Source organism: Enhydra lutris, unplaced genomic scaffold (genome assembly GCF_002288905.1).
Source record: "Enhydra lutris kenyoni isolate GAN:26980312 unplaced genomic scaffold, ASM228890v2 scaffoldscaffold21, whole genome shotgun sequence".
Taxonomy (NCBI): Eukaryota; Metazoa; Chordata; class Mammalia; order Carnivora; family Mustelidae; genus Enhydra; species Enhydra lutris.
Genome location: NW_019154105.1, coordinates 26655858 through 26682603, shown reverse-complemented (window position 1 = coordinate 26682603; position 26746 = coordinate 26655858). Strand labels below are relative to the sequence as shown.

At 50.1% G+C, this 26746-nt stretch overlaps 1 protein-coding gene across 1 annotated transcript in view; it reads right to left on the bottom strand.

Moving 5' to 3' along the window:
• Positions 1 to 1000: 1000 nt before the first annotated feature.
• LOC111149135 (sec1 family domain containing 2) overlaps positions 1001 to 26746 on the bottom strand; it is a 416004-nt gene continuing 390258 nt past the window's right edge. The window contains exons 7-9 of the mRNA XM_022506075.1: positions 24821 to 24955; positions 12791 to 12910; positions 1001 to 2409 (exon numbers count right to left, since the gene is read on the bottom strand). Of these exons, the coding sequence (XP_022361783.1) occupies positions 2317 to 2409; positions 12791 to 12910; positions 24821 to 24955 (348 nt within the window). The 3' untranslated portion in view covers positions 1001 to 2316. The remainder of the gene's footprint in view (positions 2410 to 12790; positions 12911 to 24820; positions 24956 to 26746) is intronic.

Sequence of the window (26746 nt, the reverse complement as noted above, 5' to 3'; positions counted from 1 at the left end):
TACCAAGTTTCTGTTATGCTCCTGCTTTTAATTCAAGGAGCAGGGCTCTGTCCCGCGTCTCCTACCTTCTTATTCAAAACAAACTCGAGTCACCGTGAACTTTCTCTTATGTCTGGCGCCTTCTGCCCCTTGGTTGCCTGCCCAGCTCAGTTCCTCCCAGCAGCAGAGATGGAAGAAGGTGGTTGTAAGCCCAATTCGTGGCCTTTCCCCCCAGCACACAGCGACTGCCTTCGGGGACCCAGCCACGGCTAGATGACAACATTTACAGTCAGGGACTTCCTTCCTGGGTAATTCCGGATTAGAGGCTTTGTGGTATTCTTTTCTAAAAGACAAAATTAACTTGTAAAAAATACATGAAAGTTGCAAAAGTGTGACACATGTACAGGTTTGCTGTGGAGAACATTCTGACAACCCTGGATTGAGAGCAAGACTCTCCTCTTCTGAGCCCTCCCACTTGTACTCGTTGTCACCACAAGTGTCCTTGTCACTACTTGGTAACAGTTTGGTTTTTAGGTTCCTTTCCATACAGACGTGTGGTGTAAGACTTCCCCTCGAGGGACGCCTGGGTGGCTCAGTTGGTTAAGAAACTGCCTTCAGCTCACGTCATGATCCTGGAGTCTCAGGATCGAGTCCCACATCGGGCTCCCAGCTCTATGGGGAGTCTGCTTCTCGCCTCTCATGCTCTCTCTCGCTGTTTCTCTCTCAAATAAATAAATAAAAATCTTAAAAAAAAAAAAAAAAGACTTCACCTTGAGTAGACACTCACACAGGCCCAGAGGACCGGGAGAAGTCCGAGCTGCTCCGTCTGCGAGAGCCCCAGAGTCAGGGATGTGTCTGGTTCCCTCACCCTCACTGGCGCGGCCGGAACCCAGCAGAGTGCCCGGAATGTGCCCCTCAATAAGTGGAAATGAAAGAATGCACATACTGACACAGTAACAGCGTATTCTTCTTCTTTTTTTTTTTTTTTAATTTTTAGAAAATAAAATTAAATCTCTGCTTTAATTAGCATTTCTTTCAGGCTATCGCCATTTTCTCCCTGACTCAGATTCGAACTTCTAGATCAGGGGAATGAAAAAAACATGGGGTCTCTATTATCAGTGCCACTGGTGGGAACATACCTGGACAAAAGAAGAAGAAGAAGAAGAAAGGAAGAAGAAGGAGGAGGGGGTGGGGGAAGAGGAGAAGAAGAAGGACATTGGTGTCTATAAAACCTACTTTGATTGCATCTCAGAATGATTTTGAACTTCACAGTTTTTTCATTAAAATAACATTATTTTATAGGGAACTAAAATCCGGGACACATGAGAGTTTTAATTTACATTCTACTTCCCCCACCTGTTTAATCCACTCTAGAACGGTTTTTCAGGTTTCTCTCGTCATTACACACATCTTTTAGAGACACTAGTAATTTCTATGAACCATACACCTACAAATGTGTGGGTACCAAGCAGTTCATGTTTGCCAGAGTTCTTAAATAATTTCACTAGTTGGGTCTAGGTTTTTCTGCTAGGACCAGAAGGAAAAGTGAGACAAACCGAAAAGAGAGCTATTTCAACAGAAACACTAACTCATAAAAGTCCCAGGGGTTGAGGTTCTCATCTAGACTCCCTGGACCAGATGCCTTAAGGTGGGCCTTCCTTTGGGGGGGGAGGAAAGCTTTTATGGGCAGAACCAGCCCTCCAGTCAACCTCTCTCTCACTACTGTTGCACATAGACTGGGGACCCTGCCGCGGGAGCTCGAGGGGACAATGCAGCCCTTTGTAATGCAGGCCCAGTTACGAGGCAAGCAGGCTACCAGCAGGGCCCTAGCTGCTAACCCCTCCCTTCCTTGCCTTTTCAGCAAGCTCTCAGATCCGATTCGCAACGTTCCCTCCCCAGTTACATAATCTTAAGGGAAACCAAACTTTATTCACACTCATAATTCTAAAGCACGTCTAATTTCTTGAGCCACCGCAGATCAAATAGCTTGTAAGCTACCAACACTTGCCAATAGGCGTTTAGGTAGAATTCAGGGTTTGTAGCATGAATCGGGAAGATCACAAACAGAGGGTTAAGCAGAAATGGGAATTATGTTGAATGAAGCCAGCTGAGAGTGAGATAGCTTCAGAAAAATGAATAAAAATACAATTTTTTTTTTAAAGACCCATTTGCAGTCCAAGTAAAGCACTTTGCTACATGGTTCTCAAGACGTCCGGGCCAGAATTCCATCCTCCCCACAATTAGCAGGAGGACGTGGGGTCTGGAGGTGTGTCTTGAATGGCGGTGGGTAACAGGACAGGTATTTCCACCGCAGGCAGGTGTCCTCTTAGCAGCCGCTCAGAAGCCAAGGTCTGGATGCAGCCGGTCGGTGGCAAACAACAGCTCAGGAATGTTAAGTGGCTTCAGGAGTCGCGTGGACAGCACGATGACCTACCAGCAGGAGGGGACAAACACACCGCAGACAATTAGGGAAGCCAGTTCCAGGTTATCGGAGGATGAGAAATAAAACGCAATGTGTTTCTCCAGGGGAAGGCATGGAGTGGGGCACTGTGGAGAAAAGGCAGAGGGTGGCAGCTTGGACGCCGCTGGATCCTAGGGTCCTGGGTAGAAGGAGGGGTGCACAGGCAGGGAAGGATGGTCTGTGGGACAGCGGGGCTCTGCTTCCTGAACTGTCAGCCAGCTGGCACTGGGAGTGGCCGCGCCCATGCGCCACGTGGGTGCTGAGCTGAATCCGATCATACCGAAGCCTTGATCCAGTAATTCGACCTCGCTAGAGAGAAGGTTTCTCTCTTCTCCAGGGAGTCCTTGCTCCTTCGGGGAGCCATGAGAAGGCACACCAAAGGGGTGGATGGCTTTGTGGGTGACGGTGATGATGACTGTGTCAGTTTCCTAGGACCCAGAGTTAGGTGGCTTAAATAAGAGAAATTTATTATCTTATAGTTCTGAATGCCACCAGCCCAAGACCAAGGTGTTAGCTTGGTTGTGAGGGAAAATCAGTTTCATGCTTTCAGTTTCCTTGTGTCTCTGCATGTCTGTCTCTCTGTCCAAATGTCCCCTTTTTATAAGGACACAGTCATATCAGATTAGAGCTCACCCTAACAACCTCATCTGAACTTGATCGTCTACAAAGACGTATTTCCAATAAGGTCAGATTCACAGGCACTAGGAATTCAGACCTGAGCATCTTTTGGGAGGGGGGCACAAGTCAACCTCTAACAATGATGGGATCAGGATGGTATAGGCTAACATTGATCGGTTCCTGTGATGTGCCACGCACTGAAGATGATCTCACTTAAAATCCATGTAATCATCATCACAACCGTATGAAATAGGCACATTTATTATCCCTGTTTTGCAGATAAGGAAAATCAAGTACCGAAAGGTTAAATAATGCGTCCAGAGACACACAGGAGATAGTTGGGCTAGGATTCCAACCCAGGTAGGCTGACTCTAGCATCCAAGTGCCTATCTGGTCACTTTGGTCATGTCAAGGGGTCTGGGCAAGGCTGCTTTACTCCTCTAGTCCATGGAGACCTCTGGGCCTCTCCAGCCTGTCACTGTGGTGACCCTTCCTGCTTCCTTTGATCTGGACCCTTCCCCTGGGGTAGATTTCTCTTTGTAGCAGTGGAACAACTTATTCCTCAGATCTGTGATGTGCTGGGTAAGGGCTAAGGGCTGGTGAGGTTTTGCACAGGCGGCTGGGTGAAGAGCTGACTCTGGGAATGGAGAAGGAAGTCCTAGCCCAGCGCCCAAGCAGAGGGGATGGCAAGGTGGGCAGCCAAACTGGCTTCACCTAGCCTATTGCCCAGGACTTGCTTGCTCACACTGCACATTTCCCTGTCTCCTCCTTCTGTCCCCACCCCCTGCCACATTGTTCCAGGTGCACCCAAGCCAATGACATAACCAACTCCCAGCTCACGGGTCAGAAACAAGAGTCCACACTCCAATGCGGAGGAAGACAGATGGGGCCGGAGTTGAGGGAGGAAAGAAGAAAGCATTTTAGAATTTTCTTCTTCTTGTTAAAGAAGTGAGGGCTATTAAAAAGTTTCCTGTTTCAAACAAAAATCAGCCCTTGCAAGTAGCTATTTTATTGTTTCTTGAAAGAGAATGATCTAAAACAATATATGCCTAAAATCAGCCAAGTTATATTTTTGGCAGGAAAAGAAATACTGCAATCTGCGCTTGCAGTTGTCCTTGAACGCCAGGGGATGAGAGCTGGAGGGCAGCAAGTCAATACTAGCTCCCCCTAATGCTAGAGGCATAGAGACCATTTGAACACGTGGCTCTGGAGAGGGTCTCCCTCGCCAAGCCCAACAGTCGGCTAAGAATGGGAGCGCCCAGGCCAGCACACTCGTCGGAGCCCTGCAGAGCCCAGCTCCACTTCAGACTGGCTGCGTGCCCCCGGGAAAGCCACTTCCCTTAGAGCCATTCTCTGCATGTCCTAGAAGGAGAACAACAGCCCAAGCTGGCAGCCTTGTGGCGAGGAGTACATAAAGTCGAGTGTGTCCAGCACAGGAGGCACTCAGCCGTTGTGAGCTGCTATTTTATCGTGGTTTTGTGATCAGGTCACAGGTCTCCTTTTGAATGGGATAAAAGCTAAGAACTTTCTAGAAAAATACATGTCTGTTCACACACACGAGATTCTGAAGATAGTTGTAGATGAGGTTTGTGTTCAACTAGGAATCATAGGCCACAAGGTAAGAAACCCTCATTCAGATGTTTTTAAAAAATGTGTGCAGAGAAACAGAAGTCCGTTGCACACTCTCCAGAAGTTGACTCTTGGGAGGCAGGAGAGGCCCCTCTCGGCCCTCCTGTGACTTGCCGGCCCCTGGCCACCACTGCTGGCCCTTGTGCTCCTTCCTGAGTCAAAATGGCAGATTCCCCTCTGGCTGAGGCAAGGGCAAGCATAAGGGCGAGCGGGAGCCTCCCAGGATGTGTAAGTCTTGTTGGAAGGACTGAGGAACTTGGAGAGAAAAGACTGTCGACTCAGTTGATGACGACACTTCTAGAGCAGCGAAAACCCAGCAGAAGGAATCCATCCCTCAGATGGTGTGCTCGGCTGCCAGCCATGGCTGACGGACACAGTGGCTTCCATGACCTCCCCTGAGCTCGATCCAAAGACTGGGCCCCTCAGATATGAACAGGCAGGTATCAAGTATGAGGGCTGAACCAGGGAGGGGAGGGCTGAAAAGAAATCGATGGGAAACCAGGGCAGTGTGTGGAGGGAGCTAGGGGCTCTGAGGAGGCCAGAAAGCTGAGACCAAGGACTGTTGCCCATTGGTGCAGTGGGTAAGAGCACAGACTTAGAAGTCAGACCCTAGCTGGGCCTCACTCTCCTCATCTGTAAAGTGGGAATAATGCTCTCCACCTGCCATGATTTATACAAAGGTCGCATGTGAACATGTATATAAAATATTTAGCGCAGCTGACAGGCTCTCGAGGGGCTGGAAGGGGTACCTATATGATGGTCTTCATTATTGTCCCCACCTTGACTCTTTCCGTCCCTCTTGCGCTCCCTCTGTCTGGCTCACCACAGGCCCTGGGGCCAGTGCAGGGGAGGTAGAGTGACCTGAGCATCTTTCCCAAGTGTAAATCTGACTGTATTAGACTGTATTACTTATCAGCTTAAAATCCGGACCGCCTCCTCACCCCCCTTTGGTAAACCCAACCCTCCAGAGAGAACATTCTAGAACTTCAGAATCTGATGGCTGTTTGGCACTCCATACCCCACCCCCTCACCACCCTACCCCCTTCACCAGCAGTTGGCACCCTCTGGCCTCCCTCGACTATCTGCAGTTTCACGGGTGGAACTTTGCGGATGCTTCTTTACCCGGAACATGAGTCCCCCTGCTCTTTGCCTGAAGACCACCTGGTCCTTCAACCATCTGCTCAGGTATCACCACCTCCAGGTATCCACCACCTTCCAAGACCACCCCTCCCAAAGACAGAGTGTGTTCCCATGGCTGTTGGTATCACACTCTACTCTTTGCTGCCTTCCCTGAGTCTTTCCACTGTTTCTTAGAGCCCAGTGCCTGAAATACAGAGGGTCCTTGGTATCATGAGTCCATGAATGATGAAATGAGTGAACAAAGACAGTCAGACAAGGAAGGAGGCAGTGAGTTTAGCAATGGTCAGCAGGGAGTTTCTCACACCAGGAGGCTCTAATGAAAGAGAGCTCAAATAGCTCTGGGAAAACTATTTCAAATCAGTTCAATGATTTGTCTAAATTTCCTCCTGGGAAGCACAAGGAGGGCGAATGCTTCATTTACGCTGTTAGAGATGAGGGTCCTTGAGAATTTTCCCGTCTTACTCATCTTTTCGTCTTCAGACTCATCTGAGCATTCGCAGAGGTTTTCAGCCCACCCAACCAAGGCCTTTCTTCATTGTTTGATGAATATTGTTCTATTTACTCTAAAAAATTAGCCAAACGGGGGACAAAAACGTGGTCAAAAATGAGAAAGGAAATGTTTAAAAGAGTCTGAGATTGGCCTGTTAGATGTAAGATGAAGATTTTACAGTCATCAAATGTGCGGGGAAGGCACATTTAGCGTGAGTGAATTCCTTCTAGAGAACTGGGTCTTGTCCAGGCAGCCGAGGGCACTGATGAAGACTTCCGTCTGTGAGGCACAGTTCCCCAGGGCTCCCCAGGGCTCCCCAGGGCTCCCCAGAGCCTCTCGTGTCAGCGGGCCCGGGGGCTCGTGCAGGAGCGGGGCAGGCTCCGACAGCGGCCAGCCCCTCGCGTTCTCCCACGCCCGGCCGCCCCGGGCCGTGCCCGTAATCTGCGGGTGCCAGCATCTTGCTGTTCTATTTCTGCCGAATTCGGAGGAAGCAGGGCAGTCCAGGATCTAGATTCCGGATCCATCTGATTTCTAACACTGTGAACTGAAAGGAGCAGGGGATAAAAATGGGTTTTCTCCTTTTTTCTTGTAAACTTGCGAGATTCTTCCCAGTAAAAGTTGCTATTTACAGGCACCGGCAGGCACGCTCCTCCCGCTTATTCGAGCGTATTCGGGGCACTGCCTACCCCCGCTTGCACATGCGCACACTCTCGCACGTGTGTTAAATGTAGAAGGTTTGGGTCGTTAGGCCGTGGGATAGTGGATTCATTACAGGGACGTGACCAAGCTTTCTGGAAAACTCATCGCGAACTGCCTGACTTGCTTTCTCTCACACTGCCGTTGCGGTCGGGGGACTGTGCTGCCAGGGTTCCCGAAGGACCGTCAGGGGACATTTCAGATCGCTGCCTCGCCTTTGTCCCTTTGGGGGGTTGTTTAGTAAGAAGTCACTCGAGGGGAAAGAAGAAGCAAACCTCACAGTGTCCTCATGTAAGAGAGAAGGACAGTGCGAAACGAGAGTTCTAGGAACACGTGTACCGCCTTCCAGTACCTGGATCTGTGTTTTCTCTGAAGTTTCTGGTTTGGATGATAAGGTTCTAAGCTAATTCAGGCAACAAAGATAAGATTAAAACCCCCTTGATGTTTTCCTCAGAGTAATAAAATAAATCGAGGGTGCCTGGGTGGCTTCGTGGGCTAAGGGTCCGACTCTCAATTTCTGCTCAGGCCGTGATCTCAGGGTCTTGAGACTGAGCCCCGCGTCGGGCTCTGCACTCACTGTGGAATCTGCTTGAGATTCTCTCCGTCTACCTCTCCCTCTGCCCCTCCCAAGCTCACTCTTTCTCTCTCAAGTAAATAAATACATGTAAAGAGAAAAAAGAATAAAATAAATCTAGACTGAAAACAGAAAATAAGGAAATCACTGGCCTCCTCTCCGTGGGCCTTTCAATCAATTTTAGAATAACCCGGAGCCAGGTTTTAGAGCCAGGATTTAAATATCCCGAGCCCCAAGCAAAACTCTGTGTGTATGAGCATATTCTTGGTCTACTTTGTTTTTTGTTTTTTGTTTTTTTTTAAGATTTTATTTATTTATTTACAGACAGAGATCACAAGTAGGCAGAGAGGCAGGCAGAGAGAGAGGGGGAAGCAGGCTCCCCACTGAGCAGAGAGCCCGATGCGGGGCTTGATCCCAGGACCCTGAGATCATGACCTGAGCCGAAGGCAGAGGCTTTAACCCACCCAGGCGCCCCTACTTTGTTTTCTCTATTACATTCTCACTACATATACAGTTCCAGAAATGTAGAGCTGCTAGAAACTGTGGGTGGAAACATGTGCCCGCCATGAAGAGCAGTGGACGGCAGGCCAACTTGTCCACGGTGCTTTCTTCTGTTTCCTGAGCTAGCCTTTCCCTGTGTCTTCTGGGAGGGTCCCTCCCTGTTATTCTCCTCCCACAATCTCGGGCTTCTGCGGGCCTCTTGGCCCCCATCCAGCCACAGAGTTCAGCCTGCAGAGCCTTCTGGGCATGGGGCCCCACAACAGGCAGCAAGGGAGATGGGGGCGGGTGCCAGGCACATGCACTCCAGAAGCTTCCTGCCTCATGGTTGGGGCTGCTTGGGTACGGTGAGGGGAGCTGTCTCTTCGATCCCTTTTTTTGTAGTTGGGACAGAGGCCCATCTCCAGTTGCCCCCTTTTTCTCATGGGCACCTTGACCACAACCAGGGGCAGAATGTGGAGGAAACACACCCTTTTAGAGTATGACAGCAGTTCTATGACACTAGCAGGTGTGGATGTGGTTTCTGGAGTCCATGTTTCATGCTACCCTTGTCACCTTCTGTGGAAGAGAATTCATTTCTGGATGGGCCTTAAGTGGATTCTATGAGTTTCCTTTGAAGAGCAGGTCCCTGAATGCTTTTCAAATTCTTCTCCATGAGAAGCCTGTGCCATCTGAGGGAATGTCTCCCTCCACTTATTCCCACCATGGCACCGTCAGTGTTCCTGGCACCCTTTTCTCTGGCCGGAGTTCTCATGCTTAACATCAGACATTCACTATTAGAATGTAAGTTCCACAAAAGCAGTCACGAGACTGGCTCGTTCACTACTCTATCCTTAGCATAAGAATGGTGCTTGGCACAGAGTAGATATTCAACAAATATTCATTGAATAATCAGCAAATCCCATGTAGTAGATGTGATGGTAGCTCCTGCACTTGGGTCCCCAAAGCACCCATGTAGATATAGAGAAGGTGTGGATTCATAGGAATTGATACAGAAGTCAGGCTCGTTTTAGTTGCCCATAATGTCAGGAATGAATCAATAGGTTGGTGAATTCTCCAGAAGAGCTACTTTTATCTTATGCTACAATAAATAAGCAAAGTTTCTGATGATCAGTATTCAGCATTCAATGAACAATCATGACACCCAGCAATCCTGACTCTATTTGACGGGTTGGGTGGGTCTTTTTTTTTTTTTTTTTTTTTAAATTTATTTTTAGAGAGGTGAGGGAGGGGCAGAGGGAGAGGGAGAGAGTCTTAAGCCGACTCCAAGCTCTTTACAGAGCTGACGCAGGCCTTGATCTCACAACCCTGAGATCAGGACCTGAGCAGAAACCAAGAATCAACCGCTTAACCAACCGCACCACCCAGGCCTCCAGAACTGCTGGGAATAAAATAATAAAAAAGCCTGAAGTCCTGAGCTTGGAGGGGAGCAAGGAGAAAAGATCCAAAAGCAGGCATTTGACTCTTGGGAGGCAGTAGAGGCTCCTCTCCTGCCCTTGTGACCTGCTGGCCCCCGCCACTACCGCTGGCCCCTGTGCTCCTTCCTGAGTCAAAATGGCAGATTCCTCCTTGGCTGAGGCGAGGGCAAGCATAAGGGCGAGCGGGAGCCCCTCAGGATGTATAAGGCTTGTTGGCAGGACTGAGGAACTTAGAGACAAAAGGCTGTAGACTCCATTGATGTCGACACTCCTAGAGCTGTGAAAAACGAGCCGGAAGAATCCCTCGGACAGTGTGCTGGGCCTTGTTGGCTGTGGGGGAGATGGGGAGGAGCGGGCTCCAACCGCCTCTGCACTGACCAGTCCACACTGAGCCGTGGCTCTCCATTCCAGCTGAGCATGAGAGGGACAGACAGAGCGGGGCTGAGGACAGCCAACACCCCCGTCACTCTCAGATATACATCATAGGACTTAAAAGCCTGGGTTTGGAGAGGAGCAGACCCAGGGGAGAACATGTGGCTGAGGGACAGGCCTGATTTGTCTGTAAATTCCTTGGGGCCCAGGAGCTGAAACCAGCACTAATGAGCGAGGCCCTAAGGAGGCAGATTTGGACTTATCTAGGGGACAGAGTTCTAACAGTAAGGCCCTCCAAGACCCAGGTATGCTGCAGGGGGAGGGGTCAAGCCCCCATCACTGGGGTTGTTCCCATGTAGACGGGCTAGTCAAGACAGAACACGAGTGTTTGCTCACACACGCCCACTGCTCACATCGACGGTCACGTCTGAGTCAGTTTCTTGGTTGAGGGGTTGCTGGGTACACAGACTCAGTAGAACCTCTGCCTTTCAGTCAGGTCCTCTGTGTTCTCCAGAGACGTCGAAGTCAGAGCCGGCAATGGCACCAGGAAGCCCGCCATTTTGCGGACAGCTAGCAGCAAGGCCGCCATTTCCACTGCACGTCGTAAAGGCGGGCAGCTGCTCCGTCCCAGGTTTGGGCCCAGGGAGCTGCAGACCAAGGGCAGCGTGAGTGGGCTGAGGTCTGAGGAAGGGAGCCCCGCCTCCGCAGGCATCACTCCAGCGAACATTCGGGTCATTCCCTCCTTTCAGGAGCTTGGAGATGAAGGGCGCTATGGTCAGTAACGCCTCCCCTGTTCTTCCTTGCTGCCTCTGGGTCCTGCTGGGGCCGTTAGCTCCTCGGGGGAACTTCTTGCACCATGGACACACGGCAATCACGGTGGCTCCTTCAGCCCTGAATTCTCTGAGCAGCTCCCTCTGCGGATGACCGAGCCCAGCACCGGCTTGTAGCAAAGCCCCTGCAGACCCTGGGTCTGGGTTGTCAAACTTGGTTTTGAAAATGGCTGCCTTTTATCCTTCTGGAGTGTGGATAGCGTGTCTGTTGGGGTGGCACAACGCAGCACTGTTCTGGAGTGCTGAGAATTTGGTTCCCCTCGTTAGGGGCTGGGGGAAGTGTGCTTTCTGATTAAAAAAAAAAAAAAAAAGTCTCGCTCAAAAAGGCAACTGCTCGCTAAATGGGTCCTTGACATGGCCGAAAGGGTGTTCGATGAGGCAGAATTGACCACTTGGTCAGAAATTTCACCAGCTGTGGTCAAGGCAGGTGGAAGTAAGAGCAGAAATGGTCAGAGCCGATGACTGGTCATTCCCCTGTTCAAGGACTTGCTGCAGCTGCCGAGACGCTCAGGTCCACTCCTCGGCTCGGTGTCTGGAGACCATAGGACCCGGGCCTTCTCTGCCTCACGGGCGGTCTGGCCTGCTCTGTAGCCAATCAGGCCCGCAGACCAGGCTTCCGGAGCTCCTGCCACGTGCTCAGGCTTGGGGAGCCCCAGCTTTTGCCCTTATGGAATCCACGTCTGCTCGAGGAGACTGGGCAGCGAACAGGAAGCAGGTGGGAGTGCAGTCCAGGGTGGCACGGCCAAGGGCGGAGCTTGGATTCTGGCAGTGATGTGGCCGTAATGGAGACAGAGGCCCCCTGGGGTGGCCAATCAGACGTGCAAAGTCATGGGTACAGGTGGGAGCCAGAGCACCAGTGCCCCCAGTGCCATGTCTGGGCCGGACTCCCCTCTGCTTGCCATGCAGCTCTGGGGGACGGGCCCCTGCGTGAGCCCGCGTTTCCCCCCAACACACGGCACCTGCATCCTTTTGCCTTCTCCACACTACGGAAAGCCTCCCGGCTACTCGCAAAAGCCGATGATAAGCTTCCAGAGGCAAGTCTCAAATGGAGGGTGGGAGGCGAGAGTTGGACTCCCTGTCTCACAGCGGGACAGTTCCGAGGCATGTCTTCCAGACTCCTCGGGCCCCCAGAGGACAGAGCCTTGGCTGCCTAAAATAAGGCACTCTGTTCTGGCTTTTCTTTCTCTATGGTCTGTCTTCTCGGATTCCCTCACTTCTGCTTCTTGGGATCATCTCCCACTTTAAACCACCTGCTCTCATGTCCTTGTCACATGGCCTGTTTGGGGGGAGCCCAGGCAGAAAAGGACTTCAAGTCTTACTGAGTTACAGGCTCTGTGCTCCCAGCCAGATTAGAACTTCCAGAGGCAGGGGCTCTCCTTCTCTCGGAGTCCCTCCCCTTGGGCTCCTGTTGCCCCAGGCCAGTAGCTAAAATCCTTGTGCAGAGCAGGGAGCTGACCACCCAGAAATGGCTGATGTGAAGGGCAGACACCATTTATGGAGAGCTATGGGACAGGCACAGTGCTAAGTACCTTCCCTCCCCTTATCTGATCTAAGACTCAGAGCCACCCTAGCCCTGGTCCCTCCATGAGAGCATGGAAGGCTTTGCTCTCCCAGATCAGTGGGCCAGTGAGTGACAGAGGCAGGATTCAAAGACAGACCTACATCATCAAGAGGTAGGCCACTTCCAGGGAGAATGAGCGGGCACGGCCAGGAGGTGAGAGAGGAGAGAGAGACTACATCTGTGATTGCATTGACGATGCGCCTTGAGTAACAACTCTTGAGTAACTAAAAGCAAGAGAATAAACGCCCTTCAGGAATCGGGACTGGGGACAAGAGCAGCTTAGCCCTTGAAGCCCAGAGGCAGGCGTGGACAGTAAGGGACAGCTCTCCTCCCTGTGTCCCCAGCAGGAGGACAGCTGGCCCAGGGGCAGCTGGAGGGGGAATGTGACAGGGCAGGAGTGGGTGGGAGAAGGAAGGCAGGATGGAGCCTGGGGAGAGGTGTTGGGAAGCCGAACGAAGGGCCCTCGGCCACCCTCCCGCTTGTGCCTCAGGACCCTCCTTCACTGTTTGCAGAGGCCTCCGTACCTGGGTTCCTGGCTTCAGGGACGGCACGAGGTCTTTGATCATCTTGGCTTCTGAGACTGTGACCCCACCAACGACGAAGAGGATCAGGAGAGGGTGGTCGCTGGGATGAGGCCGGCTCACCTGCAAAACAGACCCCCAGGGCTCGAGTGGCTGGTGTTGGGGCAGAGTGCCGCACAGCGGGGCGCCTTTTCCCTTGTCCCTCCATGGGGACCCCAGGGCTGTTGCCCCCAGTGCAGGTGACATACACAACCCTTAGAAAGATGGTGATTCATTAAGGATAGGATGTGTTAGTGGGTTTTAAACCCACTGCCCAGGAAAACCCATACCACATCACCTTATTGTACCCTTTTGAATATTTTATTGAAGGAAAAGTTAAGGTATTACAGTTATTAAATAGGAAGAGAAGACTGAAGGGCAACTTATTTACTCCCTCCTTTGTAGCCTTCAGGTCCGAGCATAAACATGCTCCTTACTCATTACAGAGCTCTGTTGATTTCCTTCAAAGCTTGCCACAGCCTGTGGTTATCGGATTTGTTCCTTTGGTTTGTTTCCTTATCGGCCGTCTCCTCTTCTAGAACTGGGGATCTGGCTCACTGCTGAATTCTCAGCTTACTTAGTGCTATTTCTGGCAGCTAGCAGGTGCTCAGTAAACATCTGTGGAATGGACGGATGGTCAGAGCCCTGGGGAGCCAGCGCTGGAGAGGTAAAAAGACACGAGAGCCAACCCCCCGCCCCAGGAGCTTCTCCCCTAGCGCAGACCTCACGCTCTTACCTTCTACAAGCCAACCTTAGCTGAGCACCTACCCTTTGAGGATGGACCACTGGATGTCGTGCAGAATTATCTGATGCCTCATGATTTCCCCAATAAGGCAAAGTCTTACACACTAGAAGGAGAATGACCCACAGAATCCCTCGGGAAAGGCAAAATGACCCACACATAGTGACTAATGATGGGCACAAGAGGGTTTCTGAAGACAGTATGTTTTGAACCCCACCTGGAAGTCAGAGCAGGTTCTGGGAGGAGTGGGCGCGAGAAGTGTGACCCAAGTTCTAGAGGCAAATGTTTACCCACTGGGTGGAATAGGCAGGGGGTGAGGGAGTGGGGGGGCAGGGCCAGGACAGAGCCCACGTCTCCTCACTGCAGGAAGCATGCTGCCAGCTCCCCTCATGGCCACCTCAGCCCAGGCTTTTTTTTTTTTTTTCCCCCTTTAAGATTTTATTTATTTATTTATTTGACAGACGGAGATCACAAGTAGGCAGAGAGGCAGGTGGCGGGGGGGCGGGAAGCAGGCTCCCTGCTGAGCAGAGAGCCCGATGTGGGACTAGATCCTAGGACCCGGGGATCATGACCTGAGCGGAAGGCAGAGGCTTTAACCCTGTGAGCCACCCAGGCGCCCCTCAGGCCAGGCTTTGACTCTGTGAAGGGAAGGTCCACAAAGGCAGGGAATGTACGCCCTCATTCACACTAACTCCCAAACCGCCTTCCCATGCAGGTAGTCCCCGAGCAGGAGCAGGGTAGGCAGCAGACCCACAGGAAGCCCTTGCTCCTGCCCCTGCTCCAACTCCTTTCCCAACTGGGTTCTTCCGGCTTCCTTGCCTGAATATACCCACTTCTCAACATCTTATTTTAAAAACGCTTAAAAAGGGAATACATTCAGTGTTTCCAGTTACATAAGTTACTCTTTGGCTTTTGGAGAAGAAACTCAAAATGGAAAAAAGGAAGGAAGGGAGAGAAGGGAGAGAAGGAAAGAGACAGGGAGGGAGGGAGAGGGAGAAAGAAAGAGAAAGAGAGAGAGGGAGAGAGAGAGATCTAACCTTTTCCAAAACAGGTGGTGGTAGATACTGGAAACTCTGATCTGCAGGAAAAGACTGACTCCTCTCCCCTGCCCCCCGGCTTCTTGCCCTGTCGCTCTCCTTCCCCCGGAATGCATTTGTTGGCCGCTTTCTTCCAAGTCATGTACTACATACCGAGGACCATCCTGCTTGTGTCCCACTATTTCCCTGAAGTCCCCATGGCCATCATATGTAGGAGTCAAGGGACACTACTTTGTCTTCACTGAACGGGTCATTTCTGTGACAACTGTCACAGCTGATGATGCCCTGCTTGGCTACTCTAACAGCACTCCCTGTTGGTGGTTCCTTCTACCTTTTCTGATCCTTTCTTCTCAAATTTCTCCACAGGTTCCTTTCCTTGGTCTGCCCCTTTAAATGTCCATGTTACTTTGGGCTCAGTCTTTGGCCCGTGGCTCTTCTCACTCAATAGGTCATCCCCGAAGGAGCTCACCTACTCATTTGCCTTCAACAGGCTTTTAAATTCTTCCCAAATCTATGTCCTCTGCTTGAACACTGCCATTGAGTTCCTGTGGACATACCCAGCTGGGTGTCTCCCAGGACCCCCAAACTCAACAGGCTCCAAACCTGATGTCTGACCTTGCCAAGTCTCTTCCTCATGTTGGCTTTCTTTCTTTCTTTTTCTTTTTTTAAGATTTTATTTATTTATTTGACAAACAGAGATCACAAGTAGGCAGAGAGGCAGGCAGGGGCAGGGGGAAGCAGGCTCCCTGCTGAGCAGAGAGCCCGATGCGGGACTCGATCCCAGGACCCTGAGATCATGACCTGAGCCAAAGGCAGAGGCTTAACCCACTGAGCCACCCAGGCGCCCCTCATGTTGACTTCCTAACAGCATCACCATCGGCACATGCCCCTGAGCCAGACACCTGAAAGTCACCAGGGACTTTGCTCTCTTTCATTTCCCAGATCAAGCCTCTTCATTGTGTCCCCTCAAATTTGTGGATCTCTCCTGGACTTTCCTTGTCCCTATTCCGGTCAGGCTCTCATTCTCTCTTCCCTAGATTACTGCCACAGCCTTCTGGATCATCTCCTCGTGCTGCTCTGGCCGTCCCCCCATCCGTTCTCCTTCTTGCCCGAGGAAGCTTTCTAAAATGCAAACATTTATTGCTGAGCCTAGGGAGCAGTCTACTAAACATTTGCATTATCTTAGTCAATCCTCAAAATAGCTTTTGGGGGCAAATACAATCATGGCTGCATTTTTCAGGTGGGGGGTTTTAAGTTTACACCCAGTAACTCAATTGTGCTGCAAGGGGCCACGCTTCAGAGGCCGCGCTCTGAAACGCCCCTGGGCTCCATCGCGTGCTTGCTCTCTCCACGAGTCTTTGAGGCTGAAGTTCGAGTTCCCTAATTTAGCATGGAGGGTCCTTTCAGTGTGGCTCTCCTTTGTGTCTCTATTTCCATCTTCCATGCACGCAGTTTGCTGGAACCCTTCACGAGAATTTGAGCCACACCCGACTGCACGGTATTTGGGTTTTTTGGGACATTTTGGTAAACACAGTATGCTTGATTGAACATTTGCACCAAAAATTGCATTTATCACAGTGTTCGGTTTGATTTGCTTCCACAAAATAAACAAAGCCATCAAGACACGGAAAGCTGGTACCCTAGAGTCCCTCTTGTGCCCCACTCTCTTGTCACAACCTCACCAAGGGTAACTACCGCCTTGACTTCTGATACTTGACATCGTACTTTGCTTTCTCCACTTGTCTCTAAGCCCTGGAAACTCTCCATGCCAGCAGGAAAGATCTGGGGTCCCCAGGCATTGGCTGGGACCACACTGGTATGCTTTGGTCTCTGTCGGTGCCCCTAGAGTTATTTGGTATGTAAAGACCCCCCTCCTTCTCTTCTGTACCTCCTTCCCTTTTACTCTCTTTGAAAAGCATCCTCTCCTCTGAGAAGTTGTCTCTCCCCATCTCTCGACTCCTGCCCCATGACCTGAATCCGACCACACCCCTCCTGGCCTTGTCAAGTTGGACTGTGGCTTCTCTCCTCTCCTAGACTGCAAGCTCCTGGAGGGGAAGGATGGATCGTATTTCTCTTGGGATTTGGGGATTTCGGGCTTGGAGCACAGACCATGCTCATGGTAAACTTCCCACAAATGTCGCACGAATAAAATAAACGCATGGACGTATGAGGAAGACCAGCCAGCTCACTGGAGGTATCCTTCTTCTCTTAGAGATCTTTAAGAAATGCTTTCTTCGCTTCAAGTGTGATGTTTCCTGGCTGGGAAGCTAACCTGAGGTTTCTTCCAGCCCTGCAAATAACTGTTTCTCACTTGATCCTGGAAAGAAACACAACTGGCTCCAGAACGTCAAGTGGGACAGTATGTTCCGAAGACATATGCTTTCCATAAGACAGTCTGGGCTCCGAAGTCCGCTGCCAGAATCTTGGAAGGAAGGATCGAAAGATGAAAGGGAGACAAAGAACAGTAACAACAAAGAACAATGCCCTGAGGCCAACGAGTTGAGCGATCGCTGGGTTTGGTACACATAAAAGGGTCCCATTAATGTTTTGGTTTCTGTTTAGATTTATTTTTTGATACCAGACTTTCCTTGTAGAACATGCCCAGTGGACAGGCTATTGGGAGGTGGAGTCTTTGGAAGTCTTTTCCATCAGAATAACACATTCCTTACAATCAGGCCCACACTGCAACGTCCCCGGTGTCTGTGAGTTGCCGGTATAAGGGACAAGGAAGAGGACAGATGTAAGCTGTTGCAAATGTGAAGATTAATAAAGCGAGTGATACTCCCTGTTCTTTCATTTTCTGACCCTTGCTGGCTGAGATTTCGGACGTGGGTTCTGCTCAGAGAAAACAGTTTCCTTCCATAATCCATACACCTGAGCCTATGCAGGTCCAGGCTTCGGGCACCTTCTCTGCAGCTGTGGACCCTGAGAGCTCTTTGCTGTCCCGATTGGTTTCGGAGAGCAGGGGTTTCCTCCGCTTCCCTCCAGGAGTCCTGGGAATCCTGCTGCTGATTCTCCTCCACTTGGCTTCTCTGTACGTGTGACTCCTTGGCCCCCAGCCCCAGCAAGGGTCAGGACCCCATCCTCCAACAATGGCAGAGCCTTCAAGAAGGGAGTGAGTGGGACAGGAACTTTGGCCTCAAAGGGGCACTGGGCCCTGAGGAGAGGGGTGCCAACTCCGAAGATGGGTTTGGCAATGGCTTTTCTCCCCAGCGCGGCCACCACCGCTGCCCAACACTGTGGGCTGAGCATGGCGCTGCTTACTCAGTTATCTGTCCACTCAACAAACACTTAGTGAGCAACAACTATGGGGCCCCACGAGGCTCCAGGCCTCAGGGATGTCAGGGATGTGGCCACAAGCGGACCAGGCCAGCTGCTGGGGCAGAATTTCTAGTTCTACACAAACAGAGGATGAGGAAGTACGCCAGCACTCTGGGGAGGAAGGAAGCTGGGACGGGCTCTGGAGGAAAAGAAAGCAGGGGGTGGGGCGAGCGGGACACGATGTGACACGGAGAATCCGCGAAGTGGGTAGAAGCTCTGTTTTACAGCTCGACACAGGGAGGCTTGAAGGGCTGAGTAAGTCGTTCCCAGTCTCAGTGAGCTGGACGTTGAAGACTAAAATCCAAGTTTCTCTCACTGCAGAACGAAGCAACTTCCACAGCCCCCCATTTATAAACAGATCTTCAAACCTAAAGCGTTCCTGCTAGCTTTCATCTCTCAAGGCCGAGCTTCTCATTCCTTAGCAGCCTCAGCCAATTAGCAGGTTCCTGCTGGAAACTTCCTCACCGAATCACGTCGCAGAAGGTCTCCACATGGGCAGCAACACTCCGTTGTTCAGTTTGACCTCCCTGCCACAGCTGCTGCAGTGGGTGCCTTCCTCTTTCTGGAAACTTCCCCCACTCTCTCAGTTTCTCTCCTGCGCCCCTGGAGTCTCCCTTAGAGGGCCTGGCTCGCTTGACCTGCTCCATGACAGGCTGTGTCCCTGACTGCTCGGGCCTCTGCCCCTGCTCTCCTCCCAGACGCTCTTCCTGGTGACCTAGGCCCTGCCCACGGTCCATGGCTCACCTGCCCCCGTGGCCCCAGATTGCTCCCATCGGCCCAGGCCCTGCGGAGCTGCAAAGCTAAACTCTCAAACACAAGTCCTCTTGCTCTCCATTCCGCTTCTCCGTCAGAGAGAATGTTAACATCGTTCCTGCAGTCACCCCACACCAGGCCAATGACCCCAGGTGGTGTCCTCTCATCTCCTGCATCTGAGTAACACTCTGTCCTGGGGAACCTGCCAGCGTGGCACCCCTGCCCTCACACCCCCTATCCTGCTTGAGCTCTGGATCTCCTCATCTGCCCGCCATCCCTCTGCAGCCCGATGCGGGTCTGGCCACATGTCCCCCCCCACACTCAATGCTGGAGTCACCTTTGTAACCTATAAACTTATTATAGATTCCTAACAACCATTCAATGGCACCTCAGTGTTCTGGCAAAATTCACACCTCTAGCCATCCTGATCTGGCTTTTGCCTCCCTCTTTGTCTTTACATTTTTCCATTCCCTATATCCGCCCTCAGCTCTGGCCACCGGGAACCGCAGCATGGGTCACTTTGTTTCTAACTCCCACGGCACTGATGGCACTCCACTCTTCTGGGAGGTTCTCTCTGACTCCCGGTCTGACTCCCCGTCCTTTGTGCCCTTGCTGGCACACCACTTCTCTCTCCTCCCCGCGGTCCTCCGTTTTCCTGTCCATCGCCTGCAGGCCACACAAGGTGAGCTGGGTCAGGGCAGGTGGGCTATCTGGTTTGTCCTCATGTCTTCCCTGCCCACAACAGGCGCGAGCACACAGAAGAGGCTCTTGAGAATTGCTCACAGGCAGACGAAGTTCGTTGACTGACCAAACCAAGCTTTTGCCTCGGTTCAATGATTCCATTGTGAGAACCCATCTCACTAGAACTGATGGGTCATATTTAGTTGGTGGTAGACACAAATCAACCTTACCTCATAGGAGGAAGCACAGTTAAGAAGGAGGAAATGGAAACCATGAGGATAAATAGTGTTGTGAACAGGAATTCCAGGACGTGCGCTGAGTTAATCAAGAGACACCAAATGCCAAACTGTTCACTTCTTGTCAGAAATGCCATTAAGTGTAACAGATACACCAACAGTCCATCTCTCTGTCTTATTTGCTTATGAGCTGGACGAGATGACCCACAGGCACATCCAGCTCTTACAGTCCAAGGACCTGATGGCCAATGTCACCTGAGGCTCATTATTTTTGCCCTTCATCTCCCTGGCAGCCTTCACCCCCTCCTGTAGGTGCTTCCGTCCCACACATGAACAGTCTCCTTTACCCCCATGGTTGTGGGGTGTGCTCCCAGCAGCTATATGGTTGCCCCTCAGCCATAGCTGACTGCTTTGGGAGAGGGCTGCAGACTTCAGTTGGGCCAATTCCAGATCCTTCCCTGGGAATCAAGACATTTGACCTAAGACAGATGAGGCTCAGTCAAAGCAGAGCTCTTATTTTTCTTTTTTTAAAGATTTTATTTATTCATTTGAGAGAGAAAGAGAGAGAGAGAGAGACACAGAGAGACTGCATACATGAGCAGCAGGAGGGAGAAGCAGACTCTCCACTGAGCAGGGAGGCCGACATGAGGCTCGATCCCCAGACCCTGAGACCATGTCTTGAGCTGAAGGCAGACGCTTAACCAACTGAGCCCCCCAGGTGCCCCAAAGCTGAGCTCTTAAGAAAAACCAAGAGCCGTGGCATCACGACCCAGCCATTCATTCAACGAATACTTAGCGAGCACCCGTGCTATGCCGGCCCTGGTGCTTTCCATCTTCTGCAGGCCAGAGTGAGTCTCAGAGAACTGTCTAGGTTTCTGATGGCTTTTCCAGGTCTCAGTCCCCATCCTCCCTGAGGCCCACCACACGGCTGCCCCGAGCTTCCCAAGCCCTCCTCGGTCTTCGCCACAAATGATTCACAAGAAATGATGAAGTCATGCATTTTGTTGGTATCTTCATTGCAACTGAGTTTCAATTCTGATCTCTTTTCACTACCAGCTTCTCAGGGCCTGCCGAGCAGCTTTTCCATCTGCCCTTGTGGGCCCAAGGTGACGAAGCTCTCATCTCAATTCAGAAAAGGGCCCAGAGGCAAGCACCGGGTCTTGAGTCTTTTTCCTAAATCTTTTAATATTTTCCAATTAAGCACGGCCATATAGGAAATGGAACAACAACAACAACAAAAACCTTCTTAAAAAACATTTATAAAAGGAGGTAAAAGGGCCTCACGCAATTTCATTAGATAAAACCTACCCTCCTCATGCCAATTCCAGCAGAGAAAACATCTTGGCAAATCATATCCTTTAGTCAAAACAAGTTGGGGGCCAAACACATGGAGTAGATATAAAGTCTATTATTTTCAGGAGACTGAAATCCAAACCACAAATTCCAGAAATGCATTTTTAAAAGTGCTGCCTATTAGACATGCTAGTTTTAAATTAAATTAATGTTGAAGCATGAGGGGTAAGGTATGTTTCGATTTATTTATTAGATCACTATCAAGCTTTCCTGTAAGGAGATCAAGGTGCTCTGTGCACAAGCATCTTGGAGAAATGCTTGGTTGTTTGAAGAATGTCAGGCTCTGCCAAAGCTGTCTCTCCCCAGTTTGATAGTCCCCCCGCCTTCCTCCAGGGCATTGCCCTTTGAAGCCCACAGCTTTATGTGGCTAACCACAAGTCTATCCTCTGTTTGATGAGTGTACGTCGCTGACACGGAACACTGTCTCAGCACCATCCAAAGAATGGTCTTGTGGGCACACTCGCTCTTCTCCCCAGCTTGTCTGCTTTACCTTCCAGGGCCTGACATAGTGAACGCAGCAGAGGAAAGTCCTGTAGTGTCTTATCACACAGGAAGGTTTTGTTTGGTTGGTTGGTTGTTGATTGGTTTTGAGATTATATTACTAAAAAAAATTATGGCAAACAGGCAGGTGTCTCATTATCAAAGCTTTTCTGGGAGCACTTATTTTGAAGCCAATGTCAAGAGCACCAGAGAATGTTCTATCCTCTAGCCTGGAGGGAAAACTCTCAGAATCTGCCACACGCTGCCCTGTCAGGCTGGACAGCCAAGGGCGTACTCAGGCCCAGTGCAGACTGTGTTTTCCAAAAGTGGCCATGACAATAATTTCTGCTCCTCATGTTCCTGCTCCCTTTCCAAGAGGAGGAGAGTGTGTCCTCTCTCCTTGAACCCAGCTGCGTACGTGTAACTGCCTCGACCAACAGAGCACTGTGGATGGGACGCCACATGACTTCTGAGGTTTCTATCTGGCTCTCTGTTAGAACGCTTGCCCTTGAACGCCGCCGTCATGTTGTGAAGGAAGCTCAGGGTGACAGAGAGGAACCTCATCCCTTCGCTCACGGGCCAGGCTGGGCCACCAGCTGATGGGCAGCATCAACCTGCTGGCACACAGGGGTGCCATCTTGAAGGTGAATTGCTCTCTGTTGAGCTCTGCCCGGAGTCCAGATTCATGAATGAAATCAGTGATCAATAGTACGTTAAGTCAGTGTTTTGGGATGGCTTCTTATGCAGCAAGAGATAGCCAGAACAGAACAGGGGACTTCTCTGGACAGCCTTTATAGAGAAAAGCACATGAAAGCAACGCGGGAAGGAGATGGTAACAAGTTACGGTAGGATGCAGAGGGAGCTTCGGACTTCAGTCAGGGCAAACTGCAGTGTCCTTGACTTCTCTCGCACAGAGTTTTGGTTTGAGGCAGAGACTCTTAAACACACATCTTGCAAGCTCTTCTCTCCACGGGCCTTAGAGCAGAGTAGAACACACTTTCTCCTGATGGCTTCCCTCCATCTCAAAGACAGAGCTCCTTGGGAAATCACAGTTAGTCCTCAAGGCCCTACTGACTGTTCTTCTCTACATTTTATCCCATTTGTTTTGTTCAAACCCTGAATGCACGAGCCAGAGGTAATGTTCCTTTTCAAGTTCCACGGTGTTGTGGGAAGAGTCAGCCATGCAAGCCCGTTTAGCAACAGAACAAAACTCCTCTCCGTTGGGGTGGCGGGGTGGGGAGGGCTTTGTGCCCAGCCCGCCGAGACTTCCCAGCCCCTGCAGACCGATGACATCCCCTGGCAACTGAGAGCACAGCCTGGCAGCTGGAGGCTGAGGAACGGATTCTGACAGATGCTGGGAAAATACAAATTCTTCCTTTTTCTGAAATGCGTTACTTGGGAACTTCCCTTTGAGATCAGTCTCAAGGGGCCAGAGCATTTCTTCATGAGTCCCAACCCCAGGGATAGGAAGTCAGAGAAACACAGCAGCCCAGGATGGCCCCAAGCATCTTCCTAGGCAAAAATCCTCCTTAGGACAGTAAAGCTTCTCGTCAGAGACAGAGCTGCAGAAAACACTCTGCAGAGCATAAAAGGGGAATTTAAAAATGTGATGTGTCACGGTTCATGAAACAGTAATGGAAAACGCAAGCCGATCGTCTCCCACAAGGGAGGCTCCATATTGACCTGATACTTGCAAAGTCCAGGAGCACAGGAAAGGCACCGCGCCCTCAGAAGCAATACAATTTTCTGTTTCAGCCAGTGTTTCCCAAACAAATTTGGTCACAGGACCCATTTGCTAAGAAGAAACAGTTGTCTCTGCAGGACACCGCTGGCCAAGAGCGATGGAGGCCTCGTCTTGTCTGCACTGTGTGTCTCCGCCAACTGTAAACGTGTCTGGTGAGCAGAGAACAGGCAGGCTGGAACCTTCACTGTGCCCCAGGCCAACCACAGAGGCAGTGGCCTGACTAGAGAAGCACATGGGACCTGTGGAGCCGGCCTCAGACCTCCCTGCCTGGGTCCTGAAAGCCCACACTTGTCATTTTAGCCTCTTGTTAGGGCGAAATCCAAGCTCATGAGGGAAGGAAGAGGGTACTCAAGTGGAGAAGGGTTTGGAGACCACGTCTAGTCTGGAAATTTCTACACAAACTACCCATCGGGAAGGGCTACTGGACAACCTTAGGCTTACATTCGACAGAGGATCCCCCACGCACTTTTAAGAAGCTAATCTGTAATACATTATTTATTAAAAAATAAATACATAGGGCGCCTGGGTGGCTCAGTGGGTTAAAGCCTCTGCCTTCGGCTCAGGTCATGATCCCAGGGTCCTGGGATCGAGCCCCACATTGGGCTCTCTGCTTGACAGGGAGCCTGCTTCCCACCCCCCACCCCCCACTGCCTGCCTTTCTGCCTACTTGTGATCTCTCTCTCTGTGTCAAATAAATAAATAAAATGTTTAAAAATAAATAAGTAAATAAGTAAATAAATAAATAGGGGGAAAATCCAGCTGCCACACAGAGTAACAGGCAGTGCTAATCGGAGGCAGCAGGAAGGAGACCCGGGTGGCCCCTCCAGCCCACTTAACTGCTTTGTCTAGAGTCTCATTGTCTGGTTTCTGTCCTCTGGCTGTTCGAGTGGACCAGTTTTCCTGGCATATGCATTTATTGAACTCTGAAAGGCCAGATCTTCTCTGTAGATTAATCCATGATTTCAAAGACACTTTGAAGTAGGCAAAACATTCTGTTATTTCCAAGAATTATTTCGACTGAAATCCTGGCATAGACTAGGAGTCCAGCCTGTAATCTTGTTTAGATCCTTTTAAATTTAGAAACTTTATAGTGAGTTAAAAATAGATCTCATTTGTGTACTTTTCCTCCTTTCATCTCCATGGCAAAGGCTGTTCAGTCATTTTGACCTCTCCTTGATATTAGCCAGAGAAAGTCTAGCCCTTGGCAACTGGGAGTCCACCAGGCTAAAACGAAAGTTTTTTGAATGGATTTGGGGGTGATGCGAGTCATGGGACTGAGTAGAGTCATTCACTACTCTACAGAAGTTCTAGAATTAAGAGCAAAAGACCATCATCAAGACCTGTGACTAGCATACGGATTAGGTGAAATGTGAGCCAAGGAGGAGAAATGTTCTCATTCATGTTATCCTAGGGGGCTTGTATCCTCACATATCGACTGAAAAAAACACCATAGCGCTTAGGTCAAAAGAAGCTGGCTAAGGCTGGAAGGTCAGGTTGCTTATGACCAAAGTTAAATAAAGATGGCACCTGATTTCAGAAGAGCCCAAACACCAGAGGTTGTCCTATATGGTCCTCCTCGGGGTGAACTGGTGGCAGCATTTTCATGCCCAGCAAAGACAGCAAGCCGGACAATCAGGATTACTTTACCTTCATAAACATGCTGAATCCAGTTTTAAGGAGGTCAGTGAGGCCTGAAGACATATGTTCAATATCCACTGGGTCTGGCTTCTCAGGATTAAATATTTCTTCCACAACCTGCTTCAACAATGGCTTGTAGGATGCCTGGAAAGACAAAATACTGTGTTGTAAGTTAAAGGGTTTGTTTGGTTTGTCTGGAGAGACAATAGCTTTATCTGCACCAAATGAAGCAAAACACGTTTATTTTGACACTGAGCAATGGCTATGACTTTGTGTGTATGAAAAGGCAACTATAACAACATTGGGATTTTTGGGTAAATTTCACCCTAATACCCTAATGCCATTTTTTATTCTTATCCCCTTCTACTAGCAAGTATCTCTTGTCAGAGCTGTAATCCTAGTAGGACTACTTTTTTAAAATCTGGGTTTAAAGTGACAATTTTGGGGCACCTGGGTGGCTCAGTGGGTTAACCCTCTGCCTTCAGCTCAGGCCACGATCTCAGGGTCCTGAGATTGAGCCCCACATGGGGTTTTCTGTTCTGCAGGGAGCCTGCTTTCCCCCCTCTCTCTGCCTGCCTTTCTGCCTACTTGCGATCTCTCTCTCTCTCTTTGTCAAATAAATAAATAAATAATCTTAAAAAAATAAAATAAAGTGACAATTTTATATATGAAGAATACGGGAAAGCAAAGTATTGTCATTTGACACAGACATGAAGATGGTCTCCAATTTTCCTGAACATTCTTAGGGTTATGCTCCCCTCTGCTAGGAACTGGCATGTTTTCATACGATGTATTGCCACGATCTAAGCCTAATACAATCCCTTCTTCCTCTATAGAGCTCAACTCCAAGTAGGATTTGGCCAGAAAACAAAGTCATGATGCCAAACAGGAATGTGGCCAAGGTCGGGGCTTAGAAAAAGCAGGCCATGTGGTACTGTAAGAATTCCAGTAGAGTGAAGTTGATGTTGATTTGCTACGGCTCCTACAGGCTGATCAGTGGTGCATCTCTGCCTGTCCTGATGGTATTTCTGTTTTGGACCAGGGCACTTTCTGGGCATGTCCCCCACTCCTCGTGCCTTGTTCTTCTTCCTCCAAGCTCTTCCTCATTCTCTGTTCTTCCCTTCGCACCAGCCGACCGCCCTCCTCCCAGACCTGCTCTGTCTCTGCTCTCCAGTCCCACAGGGCACGAGTTTGGAGCTTGAATGAGGAGAGAAACACTGTCTCCTCTCCACTCACTCGGGTGATTATTACCGCCTCGGAAAAGCTAGGTTCCGATGGAGCCAGATGTTTTGTACTCTTTGGCTCTTGGCCTTGGCCGAATCTGTGACCTGCCTCTAGCAAGTTCTAGAATTAAGAGCAAGAGACCATCGTCCAGACCTATGACTGGTCCATGCGTTAAGTGAAAATGCTGAGGCAGTTGGGTAAATTGACTTCATCTCTGGCTTCACCTTGCTTTCCTTACAGTCATTTTTTTACTATTATTTTTCCTTTATTCCAACTTTCTTCCTTAAAATATTTTAGGAAAAAAACAGGGCACAAACCATCAAAATAACAATTATTTAGGGGCACCTGGCTGTCTCAGTCGGTAGAGCACATGGCTCTTGATCTTGGGGTGGTAGGTTCGAGCCCCATGTTGCGTGTAAAGATGGCTTAAAAATAAAATCTTAGGAAAACACTATCATTTAGCTAGAATGTCACGTGCATCTATCAGGGACAGAATGCAGGGAAAAGTAGCAACTGTTCAGCGGACAGGTGCAGCCTTCGTGTTCATTAGTCCAATGGACTCCCGACCCCCGTATACCCAGGGATCTCACAGGTAAATACTCATGAAAGGCAGAGCACTGAGCAGGAATACCATTAAGACAGAAGAAAAAAAAAAAGCAAACACTATGATTCAACCTTCCCCATTCTAAAGCTATACTAAGACGGATTTTA